Source organism: Pelodiscus sinensis, chromosome 3, assembly GCF_049634645.1.
Source record: "Pelodiscus sinensis isolate JC-2024 chromosome 3, ASM4963464v1, whole genome shotgun sequence".
NCBI classification, from domain to species: domain Eukaryota; kingdom Metazoa; phylum Chordata; order Testudines; family Trionychidae; genus Pelodiscus; species Pelodiscus sinensis.
In genome coordinates, this window is record NC_134713.1 from 41,952,661 (window position 1) to 41,980,208 (window position 27,548).

The following is a 27,548-nucleotide window of genomic DNA, read 5'->3' on the forward strand; positions in this document are numbered from 1 at the left end:
ACAGCAGTAAGATGCTCTTTAGTCCTGAAAACAGTCTTACATACCAGATGCTTATTGTACAACTTCTGTCCATCTCAGATAAGTTAAAAGAGCAGAAATAAATAGATTGGGAAGGTCACTTATCGGAGATGGAAATTTCATCATGGACTACATTCTCCTATATAATTTGACTTGTCCATCACTTGGGTGCTTTTGCTAATGAACACTAAAAAAGTTAACTAGCTATTTTTACAACAGAGAAACAGGTAATCAGTTTAACATAGGTCATGCCTACATAAGGAATAATTTTACAGGTAAACCTATTCTGTCCCCAAGGTAAAATTTGTATAAAATAGAGACTCTTGAAGCACAACTCTGTCAGTTAGGTATCACACCTCTTCACACTCTGGGCAAATGTCGAAATCATGGACAGAGTCTATAGTGCGCTTTGAGATCTACTGATGAAAAGTGCTGTAGAAGAGCAAGCTATTCAGTAACATGAGCTACTTTCTATATGCAGTGATGGAAATTTTTAATGTAGAAGGAAGTTATAATTTTAAGGCTATACCCTGGTCCCACTGAAATTAATTAAAGTTATTTATTTATAAACAATATTTCACATTCTAAGAGTGATGGAACATTATCTGAATTAAAAAACTTTACAGGGAAGCTCTCTATGACTAGTAACATTATTAAGTTTGCATAAGTCCAAATGTTCTCCTTCAAAACAAAGATTTTAAAATATGCTATAAAACAATTATGGTATGCCTACATTACAGCACTAATTCGAACTAACTTAATTCGAATTAGTTAATTCGAACTAAGCTAATTCGAACTAGTGCATCTAAACCTAAAAACTAGTTCGAATTAGAGTTTAGCTAATTGGAACTAGCATGTCAACATTGAGTGGGCCCTGAACCGGGGTTAAGGATGGCCGGAAGCAGTGCCGGCAGGGCATCAGATTAGGACTTAGAGCGTGGAGCTGCTGTCTCAGGCTAGTCGAGGGCTGTGCTTAAAGGGACCCGACCCCCACCCCGCCCTGACAGTTCTCAGGGGTTGTCTAACTCGATGAGGGACAGCAAAGCAGTCCTGGCTTGGAGTGCCCACACTTGGCACATCACAGCACTCGGCCATCAGCCCGGCTGCACTTGCCGCAGGCTGCCATCCGGGGAGGGGGATCAATCGGGGGGCTGCAGGAGAGCTTCCACCACGAGGAGCCCGCAGAGCCACCCCAGTCCTCCCCATTGGGGGCTCGTACCCCATTCCTCCCTCACCTCCTTCCACTTGCCCCTCCCTAGCCCCCTTCCTGATGTACAAAATAAAGGACACGTGTGTTCAGAAATAGAAACTCTCTTTATTGAACAAAACTCGGGGAGACTGGGAAAAGGAGGTGGGAGAGGGGAAGAGAGAGGGTGAGAGAGGGGAGGGCAACTAAAATGATCAGGGGTTTGGAACAGGTCCCATATGAAGAGAGGCTAAAGAGACTGGGACTTCTCAGCTTAGAAAAGAGGAGACTGAGGGGGGATATGATAGAGGTCTATAAAAGCATGAGTGGTGTGGAGAGGGTGCATAAAGAACAGTTCTTCATTAGTTCCCATAATAGAAGGACTAGTGTGAAGGTGCAACTTCTAAGAAAACAATACCACCTTTAATACCTAACTTACAGTTTCTTTCCCATCAGTAGATCGCTTAAATAAAGGAGGTCAGTATCACAACCTTCATTTTACAGATAGAAAACCTGGCACGCAGAAATAGACAGTAAATTACCCAAAGTCAACCAGTTGGTCAGTGGCAAAGCCAAAAACAGAACACCAGTCCCTAACGTGCTCAAAGTACACAGAACCAGACATTAGTGATGGAAAAAAGGATTTAGTAATTACTACAGATGTTAGGATATAGTTGTGTAAATGATTAACCAATAAGACTGGATTTATCAGTTAATCTTAATGACTACATGCACTCTGATACTACTGTATCAGAGGCAACAATGAGGGGAGAGGCAGGAGCCTGTGTGTGGAACTTGTGGAACTAGCTTTTAAACCGGCTGCCCAAGAGCACCAGATCCCACAGAGCCACCTGCTCCCCGCCCCCACGTGGGTGCTTCTGATAGACAGGCAGCAGCACTGAGTGAGGGGGGCAGGCAGGAGCTGGTACATGTAGGGAGCCAGCTTTTAAGTCAGCTCTCAGCACATTCCAGCTCCATAGAGCCACCTGTCCCCCCTTGCTGCCTCCTATAGAGGTGGGAGGCAATGCAGGCAGGAGCTTATACTCGGGAGAATCTGGCTTAAAAGCTGGCTCCCTACAAGCACTGGCTTCGTGGAACCACCACCCTCCCCTCCCTGGTGCTGCTACCTCTATATCAGAGGCAGTGTCCGGGGGTGGACAGGAGGGATGCCAGCACAGCCCCTGGTTGCATGGGGCTAGGGCCCCCTGAGGACAGGGGCTGCTCCGCAGAGCAGCCTGCAGCCATGGCAAGCCCAGGTTCACCACGGACAGAGGCTGCAGGGATTGGCAGAGCAGCCTCTGTCTGTGGGGAGCTAGGGCTTGCCAGGTGGGAGCCAGTCTTGGGGAGGAGGCAGCAGTCTGGAGTGGCAGGGGGCTCCCCGGGAGTGGAGCCAAGAGTGCACTGGTCACTGGCCCCGCTCCTGGGGACCATTGAATTATCATGTAACCACTAAAATTTGGTGCAGTTATACGATTATTACACTATATCTAACATCCCTTACTAAGCCTTCTCGCACCCCATTTCAAAAGCATCATGTAGAAAATAGGAGTATTATTCTGATTGCTAGAAAGGAAGAGATCAGCTGCAATGGGAATCTTATCTACAGTTCTTACAGTGCCAAAGAAAGCTGCAGTCGTGTGTGTCAGATTAAGATCTTTGTCATGAACTCAGTGGTGATACTGTTTAAGTTTAAATTTATTAGTAAACATTTTTGCATGGACTAATCACATTTATACAACTATTTCAGAGATAATGAAGAGATATAAAACTTAACATGGCAAAAAAAGTTAATCACTTTGGCTACGTCTAGACTGGCATGATTTTCCACAAATGCTTTTAACGGAAAAGTTTTTCCGTTAAAAGCATTTGCGGAAAAGAGCATCTAGATTGGCACGGACGCTTTTCCGCAAAAGCAGTTTTTGCGCAAGAAAACCCCGATCACCATTTTTGCCATCGGGGCTTTTTTGCACAAAACAGTTTTTAGCTGTCTACACTGGCCCTCTTGCGCAAAAACATTTCCAGAAAAGGGCTTTTGCCCAAACAGGAATGTCAAAGCATTTGCGCAAGAAGCACTGATTTTGGACAGTAGAACGTCAGTGCTTTTGCGCAAAATCAAGCAGCCAGTGTAGACAGCTGGCAAGTTTTGGCGCAAAAGCGGCCACTTTTGTGGAAAAACTTGCCAGTCTAGATGCAGCCTTTAAAAACCTACTAAAAACATTAAATCCCAGCATAGGTGAATATTCTTATTGATCTTGTCAATGGGGTAGGATAGAATGTATATTTTCTGGATCTTTATATTGTTAGATAAAACAGACACACGTTGCCACTCAAAGATGAAGGAATTATATTAAATAATCCAAGTTTTTTTTGTTTAAAAAAACCAAAGGAATCCCGTGTATCATCATATTTCTGTTTTGGAATAACTAAGAGGACTGAGAAGATATGATTCTCAAATGTGCAGAAAAGCAGATACATTATAGTCCACACTCCCTAGTGAGATGCGATGTAACTGCCCCATTTTTAGAATAGCTTCACCGTGGCTCTCTTTTAGGTGAATAGTTAGGAACTACTCAAATAATATTAAGGCTTACCTGAAGGTTATAACAAGACATGAAAGTTGAGTTTTCCTCTTCTATTGTATGCTGAGGGAGAGTTGCACATTTCAGAAGTACTTATTTTGCCTTTTAGTCTGTACAGACCTGGCACACTATCCTAAGGCATTAATTAAAGTGCCCATATGAATTGGTAATAGTGGTGATATTCTTTGGAGAAGTGACCATTGATGAACTGTTGCAACATTTCTGTCTTTATTTTACCAAGTTTACCAATATGCACAATAGACAGGTCTTTGGTTTAAGTGGGATTAAATAGGGTAAAAATACTGCAAAACAAACCAAAAAACCATCCTACCTCATAAAACATATAAAGCGACAGTAGCGTTAGTCCAAGGTTATAGACCACTAGAATTCCCCGGCATGAGAATGGTTGCTTATTTTGCATGTACTTTGGTCCTAGCCATACGATTAATAAGTAGAAGACGGAGAAGATAAAAGTAGGTGTATAGTTATCCAGAAGAAGCCATCCTTTTACTCGGGGATCTGAAATAGAATGAAAAAAACAAAAACAAACACAAAAATTACTCTCAATTTAGTTAATGGAAATATATTTAAAACATTGAGAAAAATCCTTTCCTGCTGAGACTTTCAGTAACAATCACCTAACATGAACCAAAGAACAAACAGCAAATAAAACTTACTGGAAATGCTGATTGCTCTGAATTACACAGTAAATTTAATATGTAACAAGGTTACATTTAATCATGTTATTGCTAAGCAAAATGCAAGTAATGCTGTTCCCAAAAAAACACTGTTTTCAAAGGGGAATTATTGCTGCTATGTGTTTTAAACTATTACTTACTAAAATTTAAAGCAGATAAACTTCACCATTGTTGGCAGTGATTGAATGAGAATTTAATCATATGTGCAAACTGGACTCCATTTTAAAATCAGACTCCATTTTGAAATCACAAACTCCATCTTGTCATCTGGAAATGTGGAGGTAAATAAGAACAGATTCTAGCTGAATTTTCCCGCCTTGGACTAATTACCATATTAGCTTTATACCAGACCGCTGCAAATATGCTACTGTCAATCATTTATTTTCCTGCCACAAAAGACATAAAAGTGCCACCACTCAAAAGCGTGGAGCCAGTCTGTCCAGTCTTTGTGACTCGTCAAGACCAACAGACATCAGTGCTACTGCTGATTCCCTCACACACCTTGGGGCAAAGCCCAGTGGCTCAAGCTTGAGGTACACCAGACCAGAAACAGCTGTACTGCAGTGGTGCTGTGGAGCCTTTGAATCACTAACAGTGCTTTCTCCATGCCACTTATAGTGAAGGCTTAGGTGTGGTATTGAGGATACACTACATTAGGGTTCATTGACTTCCTCCACCACCTGAAGAGGACCCGTGGTGAAGACCCAGCTCTATTCTGGACAGTGCCATCAATCCTCACCCACCTCTTTATCATCAAGGAACGTGCGGTGGGATCGGATCACCTAGAGTTCCTCCCCTTGGCTGCTTGCCACTGAGTAGAAGGTCCTAGGTCCTCACCTGCTGTGTTAACATCTTGGCCAGAGACTGTAAAGTATTTAACTTACCTGCTTATTAGGGACACTTTCCTATCTTCTTTACTTCTATTTTGGAGTGTGGGGGTTGGATTCTAACTGGTGTACTGGGGTTTTACTGTTGTTTTGTGTGGTTATATGCTGTGTACTGTTCCAAATTCTTTCAATAGATTTGTTAAATTTATACCGCAGCTGTGTTTTCATTGGGCAATTATCCACTGGTGATAGATACAGTGTCGGGGAACCTGTTCTTCTGGTGTCAGGAACAAACTCCAACCAGATCCTAGTTTTAACCGAGTTCCTGGGTAACACCATGCTGTTTTTTAGGTCTTCGTTTCTCCCTAAAGGTCTCATCATCAACACAGCTAGTTTTAACTAGAGTCATATATGCTTATTGTATTAATAAAAGTACATTTTTAGTGTTTTTATTTATGCTAGTCCTTAGGAGCCAGCAAGGCTACAAGGGAACTGGATTTCTTACTGTAGACTGCACACTATATTCCAATCAATAAGTGATGCCCATGCAAACCCAAGGGAACACTGATTTTAGGCAAGTGTTACTCAGCATGGATTTCACTTTTGGAACCTTTTTATTGAGGATGATGAATAAGGAGGAAAAAACCAGCTCTACTGACAATCTGATTCCAGGGGGAGTTTGCAAGACTTGAAAGCAGAAGACATTTTAAAAGTAGTAAATGGAACCCGTTTGATATAGATATAAAATATTCACACCAATATGTCATCTGTTCTACAAAAATCACGTTTTGGACTGAAATACACATAAGGAAAGAGTCACAGAGAAGTTGGCAAATTGTCTTGTTCCATAAAAGCCTGTCTATAAAAGGGTCAAAATACAGTTTAACGCAAGCCTACACCAATTCATTTTAGACACTCTTCAGCAAGGAAGAGGCTCCAGCTCTATTTCAGTGGAGTCCAGAAGCCACACTGTAGTATAGGGGGACTCTACACTGCAGTTAAGGTGTCAGTGCAGCTCATGGAGCAGCTTTATTCCAGCTGAGCTAGCTTTACTCAGGAGCACTGACACTGCAGTTGCATGGGCTACAAAAGCCCACCCAGAACCTTCAGCCAGTATTCAGGCAGCTAGCACATGTGGGTGTCGACACAGCTACAGCCTCAACCAATCTGGTACCAGAGCTAACTCAACAAAACGAGTTATGTGAGTTGCCATCACACCCTATGACTGCAATGCCTCACAGCCGTTCAAACAGAACCTGGCAGCAGCTTCTCTTAGCAGACTTGGTGGGGGCTGAGAGGAAAAGCCTGCAAGTGGTTTCAAGGCCCTTCTTTTCCATCAATGTTTTCAAAGCTACCTGACAAATAAGTAGCATAAAGCCACTACATATAACAGGTGCAATCACCTCAGCTAGAATACAGCATTTATTCTGTCACTTCGTCTCAAAAAGGAGAGAAGGAAATAAAAGATCTAATGAAGGTGAGCAAAACTGCTGAGAGGCATGAGACAGTAGTGATGTGAAGAAATGTAAAAGATCAGAACTAATAATCTGAAAAGGAGATTATATGATCGTCGTTTTAACTCAGGAATATTATGGAACATCAGTCAGACACTCATTTACTCTTTCATTCATTATAAGAGAGTACTTAAATGAAGAGCAAACTTAAAGCAAGGTACTTTTCATGCAATGTTTAGTCAATTTGTAGAACTTCATGTTGCAGGGTATTGTTTAGGCAATTAGCTGAATAAAATCTAAAAGAGGGTTGCCACTAAGGCTAGGTCTGCACTATCAGGTTTTCTTGGAAAAAGCTTTCCCGTCTAGATGGGGCCAAATGACAGAAAAGCCTCCTCTTTTGATGGAACCCGTATTCCTCATGAAATGAGGAATGCAGGGCTTCCCAAAAGAATGTGTTTGCTCTTCCACGAAACAAAGAGGAAGAGCAAACGCATTCCCTAGAAAAACCCCACAGTGTAGACATAGCCTTACAGGAATAAGAATAGAAGCTGCAGTACAGTAGCTCAGATAAAGTTTCAGCTCTATCAGTCCTCACTCTTCAAGTCATAAGCTGATCACCAAGTAGCATGATGTGCACTTTTCTCTGAATGCCACAGTTTTGCACAATTTGGTATTTATGGGCACCAAAGAAGTAGACTTCAACTACTATGAGCTTCAGGGTATTGAGAGCCAAACTCTTCCAGTATGGCAGTTTTTATTCATTTGAACTCTGATTCTAGAAATTAAATTTACATATTTATAAAATGAACAAGTTACCTCTTGGCCCAAGCCAGACATCCAGGTAGCTATTGATTGTTTTATCCAGTGATTCCATTGTACGACCTAGAAAAACAGACAGTGAGAAAAGAGTTATTTCTGCAGTCGATAATGTTCATGGAAAGCTGGGTGTAAATTGGGAAAGCATGCTAGCCCATACTGGATTAAATAATATTTTTGAAAAAAAGATTTTATTTAAACTGGATGTTTTGATTATAAAACTAACAATACTTTTTTTTAAAGACCTGTTAAAAATTAAATGTAACATGTTAAGTCCTCTTAAAATAGTTCAGTAAAGAATACATATGCTGAATCCATGAGCCACAATAAAAACACTTTTAGCTAAACGCTGCTTTTCTATATAAAGCAAAAATCAGGGGAAAATATCTAATTTTTTAGATCAACCTTCATAAACAGAGCACAAAGCTGGTGTACCATATAAAAGATTTGATCCTAGTGGATGTGTGGTTTGGGGGAAGTGGGCACTGTGCTAGTGGGTACAAAAACTAACAATGGAGCACTGATGTTGCAAACCAGCCTCTGATTCCAGGGACACCAGCATGTATCTTATCAGGATCATCCACTGATCCTACTTGGATTGCCTTATTCTGTGTTCCTATTTTATAGTTTCTTCTTACCTGAATTCTGACTGGCTCCGTACTTAGGTCATAAATATTAATGACTCAGTCCACCACAAAAACTTACTCTCCGGCTCATATGAGAGGGAGGTGAAGCTTATATATGTCAAACATTTAAGATTGCTTTGTTTAATAAATAAGTTGTATATGTTGTTGTGTATGTTTAATTAAATTCCAGTTACCATCTAAATGCAGCTTTACACAACTTGGGAGCAAGTAGTTAATTATCTAGTAAATCAGCACTAAGTTATTATTTTCTAACATACAGTAAAACCTGTGTTATTCGGCACACTTGGGGATTAGGGCATTCCGGTTATCTAAAAATTCTGGTTATCTGAGGGTCCTCATCAACCTAGGAAAAACCAATGGACTATAATAGTAAAACTCAAGTTTTCAATATTGGTAGTTTTGTAGTGTGAGGCAGGTGGTCTCATTTCTATTTTGAGTTAAAGAGGATTAGTACTTCTTAAATAAAAAATTGTTAAGCCAATCATGGTAAACCAAGCCACATGAAAATGTGACAGTATTGTGGCTAGGGGCAATGCCGGTTAACAAAGTTTTCTGGTTAACAGAGTGCCGGATAACAGAGATTTCACTGTACTACAATTAATAACAATCTTAAGATATTAAGCTATATAATTGCTTAACTAAATACATATTACCAGTGTACCCTGCTAGGTAGCAACAGTGACCTACTCCAGTAAAGCTCGTACTGCAGGCTATAAAACTGAAGTAAAAATGACAGGGCCTGGGCTGGATGCTTCTCCCTTGTGAGGTCTCAGAGGCCAGATGCTAGCTTAAGTGCAGGCATCTACACTTCCAATTTATAGCCTCACAGCCCAACTCAGGCAACAAACTAGCCATGGGTATTATACTGTAGCACAGATGTACCCTTAGTGCATGGCAGGCAATGTGGGATAGGTTCATGCCTCATCTGCCACAAATAAAATGTTTGTGTAAATAAGCCCATAGAAATACTGCCTCAGCCCAAAAGAGCAGCAATCTTTACAAAAAATTTTAAGTGCAGTATTACCAAAATCAAGTGTTCAAATATTAAGTCCAGCCCCAGGAAGGTTATGAGCTTTTTTCAATACTTTTAAGCCAAAAATTAACTAACTTTAGGGTTCTTGTTGTTTTCTTGTTTGTGGGCCTTTAGTTTATACTCAGATAATCTTTTCAAGCTTTGCTTTGCAACCACAAGGACTAGAAACTTTTATTTAAAAGGCTTGATTTGCACATTATTATTATTACACGCTAGAAGTTGGGACTTTATGCAACTTAAATATATGCGACTCAAAATAAAATTCACAAGTGCTGCATTTGGTTTAGAAGGGCAAAATAAAAAAATTCCATTTGAAGTGTAAAAGGTGTGGTATTAACAACTTCACAGACATGTTTAGTTAATTAGGAGCTGCTTCCTTGCAAATGTTAGTGTTAGCGCTCAGCTTGTAGGGGGAAAAAACCCAGCAACCCCCCTCCCCCACAATACATTAGTTTTTATTCACTTGGAATATTTCCACAAAGACTGCTTGAAGCAACTATATAAGGTCCTTACCTTAACATATAAAAGTTTTAAGAACAGCCTTACCAGAGATGGTTAAATCCCACTGCTTGATGTCTGAGGCTATGTCCACATAGCTTCCCTCTTCTGCCACAGCCCAAGCAAATGAAGTGTGGATTAGCATATTGCCGTGCTTTATTTGCATAATTAGGAGCCATTTTTGCGCAAAAACCTTGAGCAAAAAAGCTCCTAATTAATTATGCAAATAAAGTGTGGCAATATGCTAATCCGTGCTTCATTTGTATAGGCTTTGGCAGAAGAGGGAAGCTGTGTAGATGTAGTCTGAGACAAGTGTCTAATGGAACACTGAACACGTTTCAAACAAACAAAGAGCCCAACAACAAGTGCTGATGCCAAAGCAACTCTGGAAAGAGAACTTCTAAATCAGCTAATCAAAAAAAATAATTGCAGGAAATGTCCTTGTTCTAAATGTTTACATTTTCATGTAAACTGCAAAGTTTAAAAATGTAAGCAAATCTTAACAGATGGCAACATCTCTTTGTTTTTTCTTTTGTATGCCTTCTTGCTGGGTTAATGTACCCATTTTGGAAGCAAATGGTAAGAAACCCTTTTGAGGTCTACGTTAATGATCCTTCTCTTCCCTTCTCCCGCCCCCCCTCTTCTCCCCCCCAGCAGGGGGAAAGGTATCTTCTCACCTCACCATGTTAAATAATGGTTGCAGGATACGCCCCAGGTGCACAAGTGACATGAAAGAGTTAGACCTGAATCTTCTCTTCTTTTTTTGGGTTGCTTTTTTGTTTTAAAAGGATCCTCCAGGAAGTGATAAAATACAGCTTTTGTAACCAATAAGGTTTTGAAGCCCACACCAGGGAAAAAACACAAAAGCCTTCTCAGCATACCTTGTACTACTCACAAAGAATGTTGTTCATAAATCTGAGGAAGAACATGATACATGCTTTCCCCTGCCCCAAGCTCTGAATGCTGGTCTGCAAAATATATTTCAAAATTTCAATATCTGTCTAGAAGTCAAGTAGGAGCTAGAATTTTCTTTACTCCATTGCCTCACATGACAGAAGATTTGGAAGGAATCTGAGGTCTCCACTCCCTCCCAAAGGAAGTGCATAGAACACATACATGCACACAACACACCCAACTTCATCAATCCTTCCCCACAGTATCTCCACTGCAACACAGACAGTATAATCTTTGAATTTGGATCATATACAGGTGTAAATGCCTACTTGGGATAAAGTGACCAATTAAACTAATTTTAGGTATTTAGAATGGCATGAGTTTTCCCATTTACCAGTACTATTTTTGATGCATTTATACATTTTAATGGAATCACCTTCAAAATTATTGAATAAACAATGTTATTGAAACAAGCCACAGAGGCTTCTCCAACAGAATTCAACCATTTTGAAATTAGATAAGATGTTGGATCTGCACAAATTATCAATGCCTATATAAATGTCTTGGATACCCTGGAATATTGGTTTCCTGTGAAGAATTAAAAAACGGAAAAGAAAGGACAATGAGCAATATGTTTCTGATTCAAACAGGAATGTAACACTCTATAAAGGTTATAGGTAATAATGTGAGGAACCTAACTTCCCAGATGATAGTCAGCTGATGTGGAAAAATCTTCTGTCATGCTTTTATTAGCTGTCCCTCATGCACAGTATTCCCTAATGGGTCATCAATTTTGTGTTTGAAATCTCTATTTGCTCATCCTCTAAGCCATTACTTTGATCTAACAAAAACTGATTCAGTTATATAATATCAGAATTGGACAAATCATCTTCTGCTTCTTATTCTGATATTTTTAAAGAAAAAAATTAAATAGAAATCATATTACAAATTAGCAAAAAGCATTAACTGAATTCATATAATTGTTTGCCATACTTAATGTCAATAATTTCTTTATGCATGAAGATAGAGATGAGAGAACTAAGTAAATTTAAAAGCTGCACAGTGCTGAAACTAACAAGTGAAGTTTCTCTTCTGTTGAACAGGATGGAAAAGTAAAAAGTCTTCTGTAGAAATCTCACCCAACAAGTTAGCTTCTTCAATGTAACCTTTTTTGTTCTATTATCATCATGTGGTAGAATAAAAGTGAACAAACCCAGGAAGAAATTGCTTGGTGTCAGTCTACAGAAACAAAAAATTGTTTCATTCTGTTTCTCTATTATACAAATGAATTTCTTTTCAAAACAGTCAGCTTTTGTTTCAGAGGGTCATGGGAACATTCTTCAAGTTTCTTGCCAGTAACTATACAAAATTTAACTCTGCTTCAGCTGCTTCAGTGTGATAGTTTAGATCTTTTAACAGACATTTACTAGCACCAGAAAAAAAAAAAAAAGCTTGGCACAACCATGAACGTCTATCAAATATAAACATTATATATGTAATTAGTGATTTCCCGAATCTTGGAAATGCAAATCCTAGACAAACCATATCTTGTGGAAACATTCTCAAGGGGTAAGTATTTTGTATCTCTAATCATGTTATAGCTTCAAATAGTTTTACAAATAATTAATTATCTTATGTTCTTACAGCCCTCTGGATTTAGACAAACAGGTAGAATCCCCATTTTACAGATGGAGAAAGAGTCCAAACCACAGAGGGAGTTGAATTACAACCAGGATTAGAACCCAGAAACATGCTTAGTTCTCTTGAATACCCAATTGGAAATGATCTCTTTTTCATCTTTTGAACAACAATTAAGTAATAATTAAGGCCATCGCCAAACTAGCACTTACGTAGGCAAAAAAAGGTCACTCAAAGGCATGTAAAAACAAACCATCCTCATGAGTGACAATTTTTTGTAGCATAAGTGTTCATGTGCAGGGCACTAGGTCAGTGAGAGACAGTCACCAGCCAACACAGCTAACACTGCTCACTGTATTGTATTATGTTGACAGGAGAGCTCTCCCATCAGCATAATATGGCTGTGGGAGTGATCTTACAGTGACACAGCTGCATAAGTGTAGACATGGCCTGTGGGGGGAGGGGTTACAATTGCTTTTTAGCAAGACAAGAAATTATTCAAATAGGCATATGCAACAGATTTCCCCAGCAACATTCCCAGGCATTCATATTGACAGATTTAATATGTCCCAATAAAATATAGGTAGGGGATGACCTCTAGAACTGTCTTCACAAATTTATACTGAGTCTAAAAATATTATTGATCCAAAAATGATTACATGCTAGGTTACTGAATGGGGATCAAATAACCAATATATGTGTAGGCTCCCTTTATTATAGGAGCCTCTGACTTTTACTGGGAGGATTCTTTGTGCTGCAAAATAGCCGTAAAGACAACAACTCCCATGAGTCCTTGAGAAAAAGAAGAGAAACTCTTGCTCTGTTCCAGGCAGTGCAGGAGAGTTAGGGGCTCCAAACTGGAGAGAGGAGACTGGTGTGGAGCCTTTTCCAAACCAGAAGCTGCTGCTGAAAGCTAGAACCTGCTGCTGAAGCTTTAATCTAGCAAGCTGATTCAGGGGCTGTTGGTGATTGTCCCTGAAAGAGACAAATCCTGGCTGTGCCTGTGACTGATAAAGACTGGGATAGAAGGCACTGTGAGTAACTGTGGCTGTTTGGGAAAGTGCTGCCTGCACAGAGGACAAATTTGACTCCGAGTCCGAAGAGAGGCAGAGTCTGGGTTCAAAGAGAGAACTGCTGGCATTTGGTGGGGCCTGCTCCACTGTCAGGGTATGTCTAGACTGTATGGCTCCATCGATGCAGCCATGTAAACTAGTTTACCCGGCATAGTCAATGAAGCGGGGATTTAAATAATCCCCGCTTCATTAAAATAAACATGGCCACTGTGCTGTGCCAACGATCAGGCATAAGGGATCGGTCGGCAAAGGCTTCTCCAGCACACAGATCCGCATCTAGGCTGCCGCACTGTGCCGGATCAGCTGATCATCGGCATAGCGCGGCAGCCATGTTTATTTTAATGAAGCGGGGATTATTTAAATCCCCGCTTCATTGACTATGCCGGGTAAACTAGTTTACACGGCTCCGTCAACGGAGCCATGTAGTCTAGACATACCCTCAGAGGGTCATCTAGACTGGACTAACACCCACAAAATCTCCACTGTGCTCTCTCCACTCCTGTTTCAGATCTTCAAGTGTGCCCACACAAGCGTTTAGGGTTGCCAGATGGTTTCAACAAAAATACTGGACACACTTGACATTACATCACAATCTACATTACATCTTATTTAGAAAATACCAGACATTTATATTTTCTCAATTTGTTTCCCTAAACAGAAAGCTCAAATAACTAGATTGTCCAGTTCAAAAACAGGACACCTGGCAACCCTACAAGCGTCTGGGACTTAGACGCAGAGGAGCACACACTCTGGGGTAGAATAAATGGTGGCAGTGTAAATGCTAGTCAGCTAAGAGCACAGAAATAAAGGAAACTTATCTAACTGATTTTATTCACTTTTAGTCTGTAAACCCTGTTTCTTTACAGTGGTTAAAGTAAAGGTGTGTTCATTTTAATTTAATCAATTAGATGTATATTATTATTTATAATTGTTGTTTTGAGTTAGATGCAGATTATTACTGGAATAATTTTATTCCTGGAGGCTCCGAAGGCACACCATTAAGTGGGTACAGGGGCCAGCCAGGTGGAGGCCCTGCCACTACATATTCCTTTAGAAGCACGGGACTGCAGCAAGGCGGTGGATAGGGGATTCCCAATTATCCAATATCACCACTGGGATACTCAGGATCTCTGTTAACGTTACAACCATCAGGTGCACAGGCACATAGGTGAGAGTGGTCTGCTCCCACGTAACCCAGGGAAGAAAGAGGGGGTTACATATGTATATAGAATATCTGTCATCAACATTAGCTTTGCAGGCACAGTATTGATGTGTGGCAAAGGCTCCCCAACCTTTAAAAAAAAAAAAAAAAAAGGAAAGGCTGGTGAAACAGGTAGTCAGTAACTCTAAAAGCAGCATTCCCAGAAGAGTTAAAGAATAAAACTTTAAAAGAATTGATAACCTAGTAGTACCTTTTTTAAAAATCAATACGGCTACTAACAGTATGCGTATAAGCTCTATCTAAAGCACACTGGAGCATTAAACAGCATTATCACAAATACTCTGTTCTTAGTTTGTGCCTGCAAAGTGGCAAAATTGGCCAAAGACAACAGCATTTGCAATAACTGTGAAAGTTCTAGGAAATATGTGAATACATCATAAGGGGCCTGTGAAATAGCTGATAGACTTTAGTGTAAACAAATGCATGACAACATAAACCAAATAAAATCATTAAGGAAATCCACATACTGTTGGGCTAAGAACCAGAGTCCATTAACAATCATGAAGATTGAAATTAGCAGGTATGCAAAGATTGAAATTCATTGTTTAATAGAGGTAAAGCCATTAAACTGGGTCCTAAATTGCATCAGAAGGCTATTACCAAGATTTTGAAGAGTATGCATAGGGAATAAGGTCCAAAAAGACTAGGCTGAGCAACAGTTATGAGGAAAGGCCAAAGTAGTACTTTCCTTCACTGTACTGACAAAAGGGTTACTGCTAGTTTCCTCTTCCCAGAGCAAGATTTTGTCACTTCCAGCCCAGACACAGGCAGCCAAATCTGGCTAGTGCAGTTCTCACTCTGTATACATGAACTCCATGGTTCACAGTTACTCACTTTCCACGCCTTAAGTGACAGTATTGTCACACTCTACAAACCCATTTTGGCAAGACAGGTTATAAATGGGACATGACATAATGCAATCTAAAACCAGCGTAGTCATTAGCTTTTCAAGAAGATGACTAAACTTGGGACTCAAGCCAGGTGAGATCAGGAAAAGCAAGGACATGACTGTCTCTACTGCTCTCCCTGCTGACAGACTGTGTCAAACTCTATCCAATCAATAGGAGATAACTTGTACAGGAGGAAATATGTAGAACAGATTACAAAATCTTAACCAAACTGCTGTGAGTATTCCAGTCAACCTGAAGAATTGGGTTTTGCCCACAAAGGTTCATGATATTATATATGTATTTTTAGTCTCTAAGCCCTGGTCTACCCCCCTTATTTTGAAATAACAAGCACAGCATCCACACTACCAAGCCTGTTATTTAAAAATAACAAGCTGATTATTTCAAAATAACTCCTGCTTTCCATGAAGATTAATGCTAATTTTGAAATGGTTATTTTGAAATAGTGGCACTGGAGCATCCATACTAAAGCTATTTCAAAACAACTGCTCCCTAGAATAATTCAAACTAATTACTCCCTCATGCTTCCTGGGATTCTAAGTCGAGATAGTACATACACATTAAGGGAGCCCATCTCAGACTAATTTCAAGGCTTCCCTGGAGTGTGGACATGTTATTTTGAAATTATTACAGGTAGTCCCCGGGTTACGTACAAGATAGGGACTGTAGGTTTGTTCTTAAGTTGAATCTGTATGTAAGTCGGAACTGGCATCCAGATTCAGCCGCTGCTGAAACTGACCGCCAGTTCTGACTTACATACAGAATCAACTTAAGAACCCCAAGCGTCCCCAAGTCAGCTGCTGCTGAAACTGATCAGCAGCTGATTCCAGGAAGCCCGGGGCAGAGCAACTCTGCCTCGGGCTTCCTGTAGTCAGCGCTGGTCAGTTTCAGCAGTGGCTAAATCAGGACGCCTGGGGCAGAGCAGCTGGGGTGCTGCTGGGTTGGTCCAGTAGCGCCCAGAGCGGCGCTGCGGGACCAACCGGCAGCGCCCCAGCTGCTCTGCCACAGGCGTCCAGAGAAAAGCCTAGTCTGCTGGAGGAGGGGGGCGTACTAGCTGCGCCCCCCCCCCCCCCACCACAGCAGACCAGGAAGACGTGGGTGGCGGACCGAGACGCACCGCAGTCCCGCCGCCTGGGTCCTCCGCGACTTTGCTCCCAGTCTCCCTGGTCTGCTGGAGACTGCCTCGCTGCCCGAGCCCCTCCGCGGCTTTGCAAAGCCTGGGGGAAGCCGGCAGGGGAGCAGCCCAGGCGCGCCTGGGCTGCCTCGCTGCCCGAGCCGCCCCCCCCATCCCCCGCGGCTTTGCAAAGCCTCGGGGAACCCGGCAGCGGGGCAGCCCCGTTCGTAACTGTGGATCCGACATAAGTCGGATCCGCGTAAGTCGGGGACTGCCTGTATTTTGAGGGTTATTTTGAAATAATTTCCTAGTGTACATATGCCCTAAGGTGCGACACGACTACTCATTGTTTTTAAAGTTACAGACTAACACAGCTACCCCTCTGAGATTTCCCTATAACAGTTAATGCTCCAAACGTATTCATTATTAAAAAGCATAAATCAACATAGCTTCATCAGCTAGAAAGGAGTTACTCTCAGCTAGTGTAAATTAGCGTATGGCCGATATTTTTAAATACTTTCACTACTACAATTCTTTCCTGTTTAAGTGAAATATTGATACTTGCTATGGATCCTATGAAATTTGAGCACTATGTACCAAGAGTATGCTCTTGCACCGAGGCTTTTTGTTTTACATCCAGCATATTTCTGAAAAAATAAAAATCTTGGGCGATAGAGGTCTTTTCATGCAGTCTTCCAAATCTCTATGGTAATGAAGCAGGCAAGTGAAAAGGGAGACTACTTTGGATGCAGTGTCTTCTAAAATTCCATTCCACATGGGTGTTTCCAACCAGACAAGGAAGGAGATGGCAACTCTCCAAAAAGGTAATATTTATTTTATATTGCTGTATGCCGTATCTTAATATGATCTTTTGATTTAATTCTCCATACTGCAATTTTACATTCTCACAGCACATAATTCATGTTGATACAGCCTTAAGCAAAAAGTAAGTGGTTCCTGTATTACCAGAAACCATAGGTAACATTAAATATATTTGTCATATTACAGATAATTTTAAGTATGGCTTGTCCCTCTTCTTCAGTTAGTGTATAATTCCAAAAAACAGTAACAAATGTTCCATGTATCATATTTCTTTGGCCATCTTTCTACTGTTTGCATTTTTAAAGCTATTTGGGTAGCATCCATCATTTAAAAAAAAAAAGTTACTCAAATGCTTTTTTTAAAAAATCTGTGACTTTCTAATTCAGATAGACAGACAAATGTTACATTTTGAATGAACAGTGCAAGCCTTTTGGAAAGTTCCTTATTTAATAAGTACTGTGTCTTGGGCAGAGAACTCTTCCAGCAATACATACAAAGTGAGACAATGAAAAGAAAGTGAAATGTCCAATAAAGCATTTTGTGTTTGTCTCATTCTGTTGTCCCGTGTTACATTAAAATCAGGATAAAATGTCATACAATATTTCTTTGAATACTACTCTGCAATTTAATCCAGGAACAGATGACCACTGATTTACCTTAATCACATGCCAAATAAAAATGCAGGTGAGAGGTTACACAGTGATCTCCAGTTTTGTTTTTGTACCCTGGCTTGTGTGCATACACTTTAAGAACAATCTCAGTCAGCAGGAATAATGTCAAACATACAATTCTGCAACAACGCAAAGTGCAGCTGGGTTTCTTCCAATCCATTTAGATACAGCAGTTCACCTCCTGCTTATTTGTTCCTGGCTAGAAACTACAGTAAACGTGATAAAAGATCTTTCTCCAATATTTTAATGTGATAAAGTTCTCTCTCACTATTTTGAATTATAATAATTATTTTTATGTCAAACTTGCTATATTCTAAATATTCTTGATCAGACTGTAATATAGTTATTGTAGTTAGTGTTCCCATGTCTAAAAATTAATTATGGACTCAAGTTTTTCTTAAAAAGCTAAATGTGTGGTATATCCAGCCCAAAAGGTTTAAAGTACAGGTTAAACCTCTGTAATCCAGGTCTCCTTGGTTCGGCAACATCTGGTGCCATCTGTGGGACCACGGGTGTTCCGGGACTAGAGAGTCCCAGTGGCAGGTTGGCGGCTGAGCTCCCCACTGCTGGGCTGTCCAGCGTACTGCAACTGGTCAGCCAGGCACAACCCAGCGGGGCTGTCCCGCGGTGCCAGGAGCCCCGTGCACAGGGATCTGGGCTGCCCAGCATAGCAAAGATGGAAGTGGGGGGGGGGGGGGGGAACCAGCAGGGAAGCAAGGCTGGTGGCAAAGGGGGAGCCTGGCAGCTGATGCAGGGCTAGTGGGGGGAAGCCGGTAGAAGGGGAGCTAGATAGTTCCTCTCCTGGTCGGGCAAAATCTCTCATCCCTGACCAGTCAGGTCCTGAGGGTGCTGGACTAGGGAGGTCCAACCTGTACTTATAAGTAATGCTCTGTGTATATTCTTCATTCTTCTGCTCCCCTTTGTCACAGAATTATGCTTCAAAGCCTGAAGGACAAGATTTCCAAAATAAGGGGCCTAAAGTTAGGTTCTTAAAACCCTAGTTCAGGAATTACATAATCAAATGATTTTCAAGAACATTGAGCAGAGTGGAAAGTAAGCGGGTGCACAGCTCTGGTAAGAACTGGCTGAGCTGCAACCCAAGTCAGCACAGAGCTATTTAAAGAGCTAGCAGGGACCCAGGATGCATTAGGACAACACCTGTAAGAAATTAAGTTACTTTTACCATTGGTGTTGAGCAGCCAGGCATTGGCGAGGTACATCTATTTTGTAGTTAGGAAGGAGCCTGCTTCCTTGCATGGTTAGACAGACGTGCACTATCCCTGCTCAATCTAGCCCTCTTCAAACAGGAGTAGACAGGGGCTCTGAGTAGCTCTTACAGTACATCACGGGGGGTCTAGGCAGAATTGCATTCAGATGACTAGCTGAAGCTGCTTCCTGTGCTACCCCCCCACCTACCTACACTGCTATTTTGGGGGGTCGGTCTATCCAAGCTGGGAAGTGCACTACAACCTGCAGTATGCACATTCAGCCACTACAGTGGGGGGTGCCTGGCTGCTCAGCGCTTTTAAAAAAGGCAGGCCACTTACTGAGTGCTTACAACGTAATTTAAGGAACTTAACTACAGGCACCTGTAGCAAATGTGGGAATTTGGGTGATATTTTTATGATTCTTGTGAGTGTCTCATTTCCCCCCTGGGCTTTGTATTGCTATGCATGGAGCAAAAAGGGAAGAAACAAGGTGTTGGATTCGCGCTATGTCTACACTACAGGATTTTTGTGCAAAAACCTGTGGAGCGTCCACACCTCAAGTGCGCTTTGCACAAGAACATTTACAGTGAATCAACAGAACAGAGGGCGTTTTGCAGTACAGGTGTTCCTCTTTCTATGAGGAATAACTCTTTTGCGCAAGAACTCTTGTGCTAAAAGGTGCGGATGGATGGGAAACGGGGGGGGGGCGGTTGTGCAAACAGGGCTGGATTAAGGGGGAGGACTAGCTAGGCAGCTGCCCGGGGCGCCAACCTATGGGCCTTGCGGCGCCCCTTAGAGGTGCCATCAGGCGCCGTGCGCCCGATTGCAGCTGTAAGGAGGGCAGGGCCGCACGTGCGTCGTGTGCCCACTGCCCAGGGCTTAGGAATGGCTCAAGCCAGCCCTGAGTGCAAAACCCTCCTATCGAAAGAAGCACAGGTGCCATTCTGTGAATGGCAATCAGAGCTTTCTTGCGAGAGAGTGTCCATGCAGTCTGGACACTCTCTTGTGCAAAAGCACATCGCTTTTCTGATGTACTTTTGCACTGTGGATGTGCTTCTTGCACAAGAAGCCTGCAGTCTAGACAGCCTCAGATAGCCACCTAAATCTATACACGTGAATGGAAGAGGCAATGTAAACAACAATGGCTGGAATTTTCACACTTACCAACAACCAACCATAGTTCTCAGCATGGAAGCAGAACACAGACCCTGAGCTGGATAACAAAGGGAAGAACTGTGTTAAGAGTTGAGCTCCAGAGGCACAGGAGTCTAAAGAAAATGAAACCGACTGAGAAAGACAGTGAAGATAATTCCTACAGCAACATAGCTCAAGGGGGCCCTGGCATTAGCCAATTGATGGTGTTTGATATTAACTGAAAGACTTTCAAATTCCACATGCCAAGTGACTTATAAATAGTTACCTTATTTTGAAAGGCTGCCCAATGTCACTGCAAATATTTACTCAGAGCACCTGGGCCCTGACAGAGTAAAGGCAGAAATGTGACATGGCTGGACTCTGTAGGGAGCCAGAGAGACAGGGACTACTGGTCATCAAAGACCTAGTTTCAAAGTTGTGAAGGCTATGGGCCTACCTCTGTAAAACTATGTGGATCCTTAAGGTACAGCACACCAAATGAATCACTCAGAGACTGGTTACAGGTAGGGTAATAGACCAGATTCTGTGAATACATTGCAGTGCCTAGTTTTGAAGATACTGGAATGATTTTAAGATGTTTCTAGATGATTCCAAAGATAACCCTGAAAATACAACTCAAGTAAAAAAACTGCTGCAGCATCATCTTCCTGAGTTTGCCAACAGCCCGAAACAACAGGAAAGAGATAGGCTGTTCATTTAATCACAACTAAATTACCGCACCATCATACTTCTCCCACAATCCTAAACTACCATCACATGCCTTCCTAGAGGATATAAAGCCCCACAACAGTCCGCTCCAAAGCCTGATTAGATTGATAGATAGATAGATAAATAAAATAAAATAAAATAATCCTTCTCCATACTTGAAAGTGTCACATAAAATAAGTGCATAAGATAAGCAAGCACCATACAGGATATCACACTGATTTAATAATTTTCATATTTAAATTTAATAACATTTAAAAATTATATTTTGCAACTGAACATCTACCAGATGAATGTGGAATTTTGGTCCACCTTTCACTGGCAGAAAATTCTAAGATATGCCATGATGGCCCAGCAGAAGAAGTTAAAAAAAGTGCTACTGAGCTTCTATGATGGGCTTCCCCACTGAACGAGACAATAAGAGAAAAAAAAAAACCAAAAATTGGTTTCAAAGGCATATACTTTACAGAAACTGAATGAACAACAACTTATATGCTGCTGGAAATGTAGGTAAAGAAAGGTAGGAGAAGGAAACTAGACAGATGCATATAATGGCTACAGGATTTTAAAAAGGTGGTAAGAAAGGAAGCTAAAACATCATTTCTATCTAGTCCTGCTTTTTTCTGAGTGAGAGACTTAATATGTTTTGCAAACAGTTTTAATCTTTCTCTTTTAAAAAAAATTTCTTGAGTCTCAGATTTGGGAATTTCTGCACAACACATCTCAGTCTTCAACCTCTAACAAGAGACAGTGAAGGAGAGCATTCTACACCAGTTGGGATTCTTAATAAAAAATGCACAGGCTAAGTAAGCAGACCTCTCCTACAAAGCTCAAAATTCCATGGCTTCAGTCCACAGGTATTCATGGAAAACACTTGAGAAGAGAGCTTACAGGTCCAAACACTTAGCCACTCCTCAAGTAAGAGATTTTGTGTACCTGAAAGGTATGCTCTCCGTAGCATTCTCTTTGATCTGCATGGCAATTTCCTGCCCCACTGTTGTACTCTCCTTCCAAGCACAGAATTTTCACAATTGTCAATGGGAGTTCTAGGCCTACCAGGAAATCTATACAGAACAGCAGACCTGAGAACTGCCATACAAAAGGAGAATTTTGCCCTCTGTACATAATCAAAGATGTAGATTTCTTGTCCAATGGACTGTTAGAGGATTTCAGATGTAAATGTTAAGATAGACTGGAGAAGGGAGGAGAAAGAGAAGATTGCTCCTAGACAATACCGTGATATCAAAAGATGCCTGATCCCTATGGATATCAAAGCAGATATGTTCTAACAGTTGTAAAAGGACACTCATTAGCAGTATGCCCTTTTCTAACTGCGCAAACCCTGCTGTTAAAGGTTCAGAATGGCATCTTGCCAAGTATGAAACAGAAATATGAAAAAAATAGCACGTGATAAAGTACAAAAAACAGAACCTAGAGAAACTAGCTTTGATTTTAGGTTTTACTTTGTTCATGGCTTTTGACGTACTAGTATAACGTATAAACAACGAGGAGCCCTGTGGCACCTTAGAGACTAGCAGATTTATTAGGGCTTTCATGTGTAAAACTCACTTTATCAGATGAATTAGAGTGGCGTTTACACAGGCATGGGTATATATAAGGACAACAAAATAAAGTACTTGTGTAAATGAGGCTATCAAAGTCAAGGTGGAAGTGGCTCATTCATAGCAGCTGATGTGGAAATGTGGCTATTAAGTGTGTTAACTAGTTAAGATCCTTATTCAGTCCTAAGTTGATAGTATTGAATTCACAAATGAACTCCATTTCAGCTTTTTCCCTTTGTAGAAGGATGACTACTTTTAAATCCATTACTGACCGTCCAGAGAGGTTAAAGTGTTCCTGTAGAGGTTTATGTATGTTACCGTTCCTGATGTCATTTGTGTCCATTTATCCTTTGGCCAATATACATCACAGAGGGGCACTGCTGGCACTTGATGGCATCTCATATTTAAAGTGCGTGTAACCCACATGCCTTCTGGCTGTCCCTCCTAGAATGAGTTCATTCTACAGCCTTAGTTGAGACTCAACTGGCTTTTAGCTCATGCGGTAGAAGCTCATGCACTAAGCTCCAGAGATGCCAGGTTCTGTCTGTTGATGTCACATACGCACATTCAGTTTGAACAGATACTAAGAGCAATGACAGGTGAACAGGTGAAATACTGTGCCTAGCAAAAGTGCTCAAAGGATAGGTAACCAATAAACAGGATTAGTTAAAAAAAAAAAAAAAAAAAAAAAAAAAAAGATTATCCAGAGATAATATAGTGACTAGCTACTGTAATCCGATAAGAAGCAAATGGGAAGAGGCAAGGAAGGAAGGCAAGGTTGACAGAGCAGAGGAGGTTGCTAGTGTGTTCACTGAGGGATATGCAGTTACCGCAGCACAGATTTAATGCTCGAGGGACAGCTTGTGGCTGAGGATACAAGGGGCACACTTTGACACTAAATTTAAAATGTCTTTAATATTTCAGTATTAAGATATAACAATTTACAGTAAACTTCCGATAATCCAGCACCTTTAGGACCCAGGGGGTGCCAGATTATCAGATATGCCGGACTATCAGAAGGGGGGGCTATGAGGGGTCTGGAGTGGGGTGGGAGGGGATGCCACCCCAGACCCCTCATAGCCCCCCCCTTAAGATAGTCCGGCTCTGCCCCAGGCGTCCCTGATTCAGCTGCTGCAGGTGAGTTTCATCAGCAGCTGAATCGGGGATGCCTGCAGTAGAGCAGCTGGGGTGCTGCCGGGTTGGTCCTGCAGCGCCAAGGGGCAGCGCTACAGCTGCTCTGCCCGGGGCTTCCTGGAATGAGCCGCTGATCTGTTTCAGCAGCGGCTGAATCGGGGACCCCTGGGGCAGAGCAGGTGGGGTCCTTCCGGGTTGGTCCCGCAGCACCATCCTTTGGCTCTGCGGGACCAAGCCGGCAGCACTCCAGCTGCTCTGCCCCAGGCGTCCCCAAGAGCAGCTGGGGTGCTGCCGGGTTGGTCCCGCAGCCCCGAGGGGCAGTGCTATGAGACCAACCCGGCAGCACCCCAGCTGCTCTGCTCCCGGCTTCCCCGATTCAGCTGCTGGTCAGTTTCAGCAGCAGCTGAATGGGGGAAGCCTGTCCGGCTGCCCCAGCACTTCCGGGTTCCTGATGGTGCCGGACCATCAGGAGTCCCGGAGCATTGGATGCCGGACTAATGGAGTTTTACTGTACTACCATATGAACAGGGCTGCACCATTCATTCTAAGATGCTGATACTGTGCCAGTGGACATTGTTCACTATAGACTGTTGAACAAAAGAAGAGTAAAGTACTCTCTTCTATCCCTTGTGCTGTCAAAAAACCTCAACACCCACAATCTAGCACAAATGCCTTAGACATCTTCAGACAAAACATGATGAAACAATTGTGGGAGAGGGAAGGGAAGAAGGAAAATGGAATGATGACTCCAATAACAGTTATGTCATCACCATCTGTTGCTAAAAATACAGCCCTAGAGTTGGAAATTTTAATTAAAACAAACCTTTAAAAATGCAAAAAAATTGTGCCATTTTGAAAATGATAAGCACGCTGTAATAATGCACCTTGTTATGATCTCCTCTCCAGAAAGGTCAAACCTATGTGTAGAAGGGCCAAGATAGTGATTCCAGGTAGGCTAGGGATGTTAAAATGTGTTATTCAAATAACCACTGAAATTTTCAGCTGTTGTATGTTTACATGTGGGATATTGGGGGGCGGGGAAGGGAGGGGAAGGACAGGCAGCTCTGCAGGAACCAGTACACATAGGGGGCTTTTAGCTAGACGGTGGAATTCAATCAAAGTTATAGAGGCCAAAAGGAATGATCATTTCCTCCATTTTTGTTCTCTTCATCAAGTGTCCTCATTACGTAAATTAGTGGTCTAAGTTTGGAACCAAGAAAGAAATAGTACCAGGAGCAGCATGTAGTCAACTCATGAAATTCACACTATGTAAGTTCAGAGTCAAGGACTATGGTTGGATTTTTAAAGAGGGCTAAATATGTTTATCACTAATAATTGTTGCTATGAAATATTATAAAATAGCCTGATCTCATACTAGCAGGTGTAGGGTGATCACCTCTGGGAACCAGGAATTCTCATTCATATGTTTTCCCCTTTTACCATGGTAAAACTAGCTACAGTTGATGAGTTATTGGGGTCTTCACCTTTACCAAAAGCATGATACTGGCTTCTGCAAGAGGTAGGAAACTAAACAAAACATACAAATAGTTTGATCTGACATGAGATTTTCCATGATGAATTCAATTACCCCAATGAAAGCTGTGCACCCAACAGTGCAGTAGCTACAGAAATATTGACGAGGAGTCCTGTGGCACCTTATAGACTAACCGAAGTGTAGGAGCATAAGCTTTCGTGGGCAAAGACCCACTTCGTCAGATGCATGTAGTGGAAATTTCCAGAGGCAGGAATAAATATGCAGGCCAGGATCAGGCTGGAGATGATGAGGTGATCCAATCAAGGAGGATGAGGCCCACTTCTAGCAGCTGATCTACAGTTCATCTTTAAGTTTGACACAATCAACTCTGGATTAAACAAAGACTGTGAATGGCTTGCTAACTACAAAAGCAGCTTCTGTTCCCTTGGAATTCACACCTCCAGATCAGCTGCTAGAAGTGGGCCTCATCCTCCTTGATTGGATCACCTCATCATAAGGTGCCACAGGACTCCTCGTCGCTTTTGCAGATTCAGACTAACACGGCTACCCCTCTGATACTCTACAGAAATATGTTCATCTGTAAATTTCCTTGTGCAGATGTTGGCTACACTTTCAGAACAACAATTCAGAGACCTCTCCTCCAGGATGCCTCTACAACGCAAGCAACTTCCTGTATTCTGTAGTGATCACACAGGTTACTTTTCTCTGCAGGCAGGCAAGCAGGAGGGAGAAGGGGAAAGTGGTGAGGGAGGAGAAGGGCAAAGAAGGCAATTGCCCCAGGGCTCATTGATTAAAAGGGGCTCAGGGCTTCTGGCTGCCACACTATTGCAAAGCTGGAGTCCCAGGCCCTTCAAATCACTGCCGGTACCCTAAGCACCACTGCGCCCTTTGTGTGGCTCTGAGAGCTTGAGGCCAGGGTACACACTGTGCTTTGGACATCACATAGGGCTAGCTGCCTCCCCTCCCAGGGGTGCAGCGCCATCCCTCTCCCTTGCCCAGGGCCGGCAAAAAGCTCCCCTGCAGACAAGAAACAGCGCAAATCAACTAGAGGGAAAAACGACAAGGAGTCCTGTGGCACCTTATAGACTAACAGATGCGTTGGAGCATAAGCTTTTGTGGGCAAAGACCCACTTCATCAGATGCACGTAGTGAAAATTTCCAGAGGCAGGTATAAATATGCAGGCAAGAATCAGGCTAGAGATAATGAGGTAAATTCAATCCAGGAGGATGAGGCCCACTTCCAGCAGTTGATCTGGAGGTGTGAACACCAAGGGAGGAGAAACTGCTTTTGTAATTGGCTAGCCATTCACAGTCTTTGTTTAATCCTGAGTTTCTCTCTGAACTCTGGTCCTGAAGTTTTTTTGCTGCAGGATGGCTACCTTTAAATCTGCTGTTGTGTGTCCAGGGAGACTGAAGTGTTCTCCTACAGGTTTTTGTATGTTGCCATTCCTGATATCTGATTTGTGCCCATTTATTCTTTTACGTAGGGACTGTCCAGTTTGGCCAATGTATATAGCAGAAGGACATTGCTGGCACATGATGGCGTTGCAGGGATTGGTTCCTGAGTTAGAATTACTGTGGTGTGGTGTATAGTTGCTGGGGAGAATATACTTCAGGTTGGCGGGTTGTCTCTGGGCGAGGACTGGCCTGCCTCCCAAGGCCTGTGAAAGTGATGGATCATTGTCCAGGATGGGTTGTAGATCACTGATGATGCATTGGGAGAGGTTAGCTGAGGACTGTAGGTGATGGCCAGTGGTGTTCTGTTGATTTCTTTTAACTCGGGAACCAATCCCTGCAACAAACCTCGGTGCCAACTCTGCCCACATATCTACACCAGTGACACCATCACAGGACTTAAACAGATCAGCCATACCATCACTGGCTCATTCACCTGCACATCTACCAAGCTGCAGTTCATCTTCAAGTTTGACACCATCAGCTCAGGATTAAACAAAGACTGTGAATGGCTAGCCAATTACAAAAGCAGTTTCTCCTCCCCTGGCGTTCATACCTCCAGATTAGCTGCTAGAAGTGGGCCTCATTCTCCCTGATTGATTTTACCTTTGTTGTCTCTAGCCTAATTCTTGCCTGCATATTTATACCTGCCTCTGGAAATTTCCACTACATGCATCTGATGAAGTGGGTCTTTGCCCACAAAAGCTTATGCTCCAATACATCTGTTAGTCTATAA

The 27,548-nt window shown here is 42.1% G+C and overlaps 1 protein-coding gene across 3 annotated transcripts in view; it reads right to left on the minus strand.

Moving 5' to 3' along the window:
• Nucleotides 1-27,548, minus strand: part of ELOVL5 (ELOVL fatty acid elongase 5) — a 57,329-nt gene that overhangs the window by 12,819 nt on the left and 16,962 nt on the right. For all 3 annotated transcript variants that reach the window (XM_006137741.4, XM_006137740.4, XM_075923607.1), the window contains 2 exons: nt 7,579-7,644; nt 4,115-4,302 (listed from right to left, as the gene is read on the minus strand). In XM_006137741.4, coding sequence (XP_006137803.1) covers nt 4,115-4,302; nt 7,579-7,636 — 246 coding nt within the window. In that variant the 5' untranslated portion in view covers nt 7,637-7,644. The remainder of the gene's footprint in view (nt 1-4,114; nt 4,303-7,578; nt 7,645-27,548) is intronic.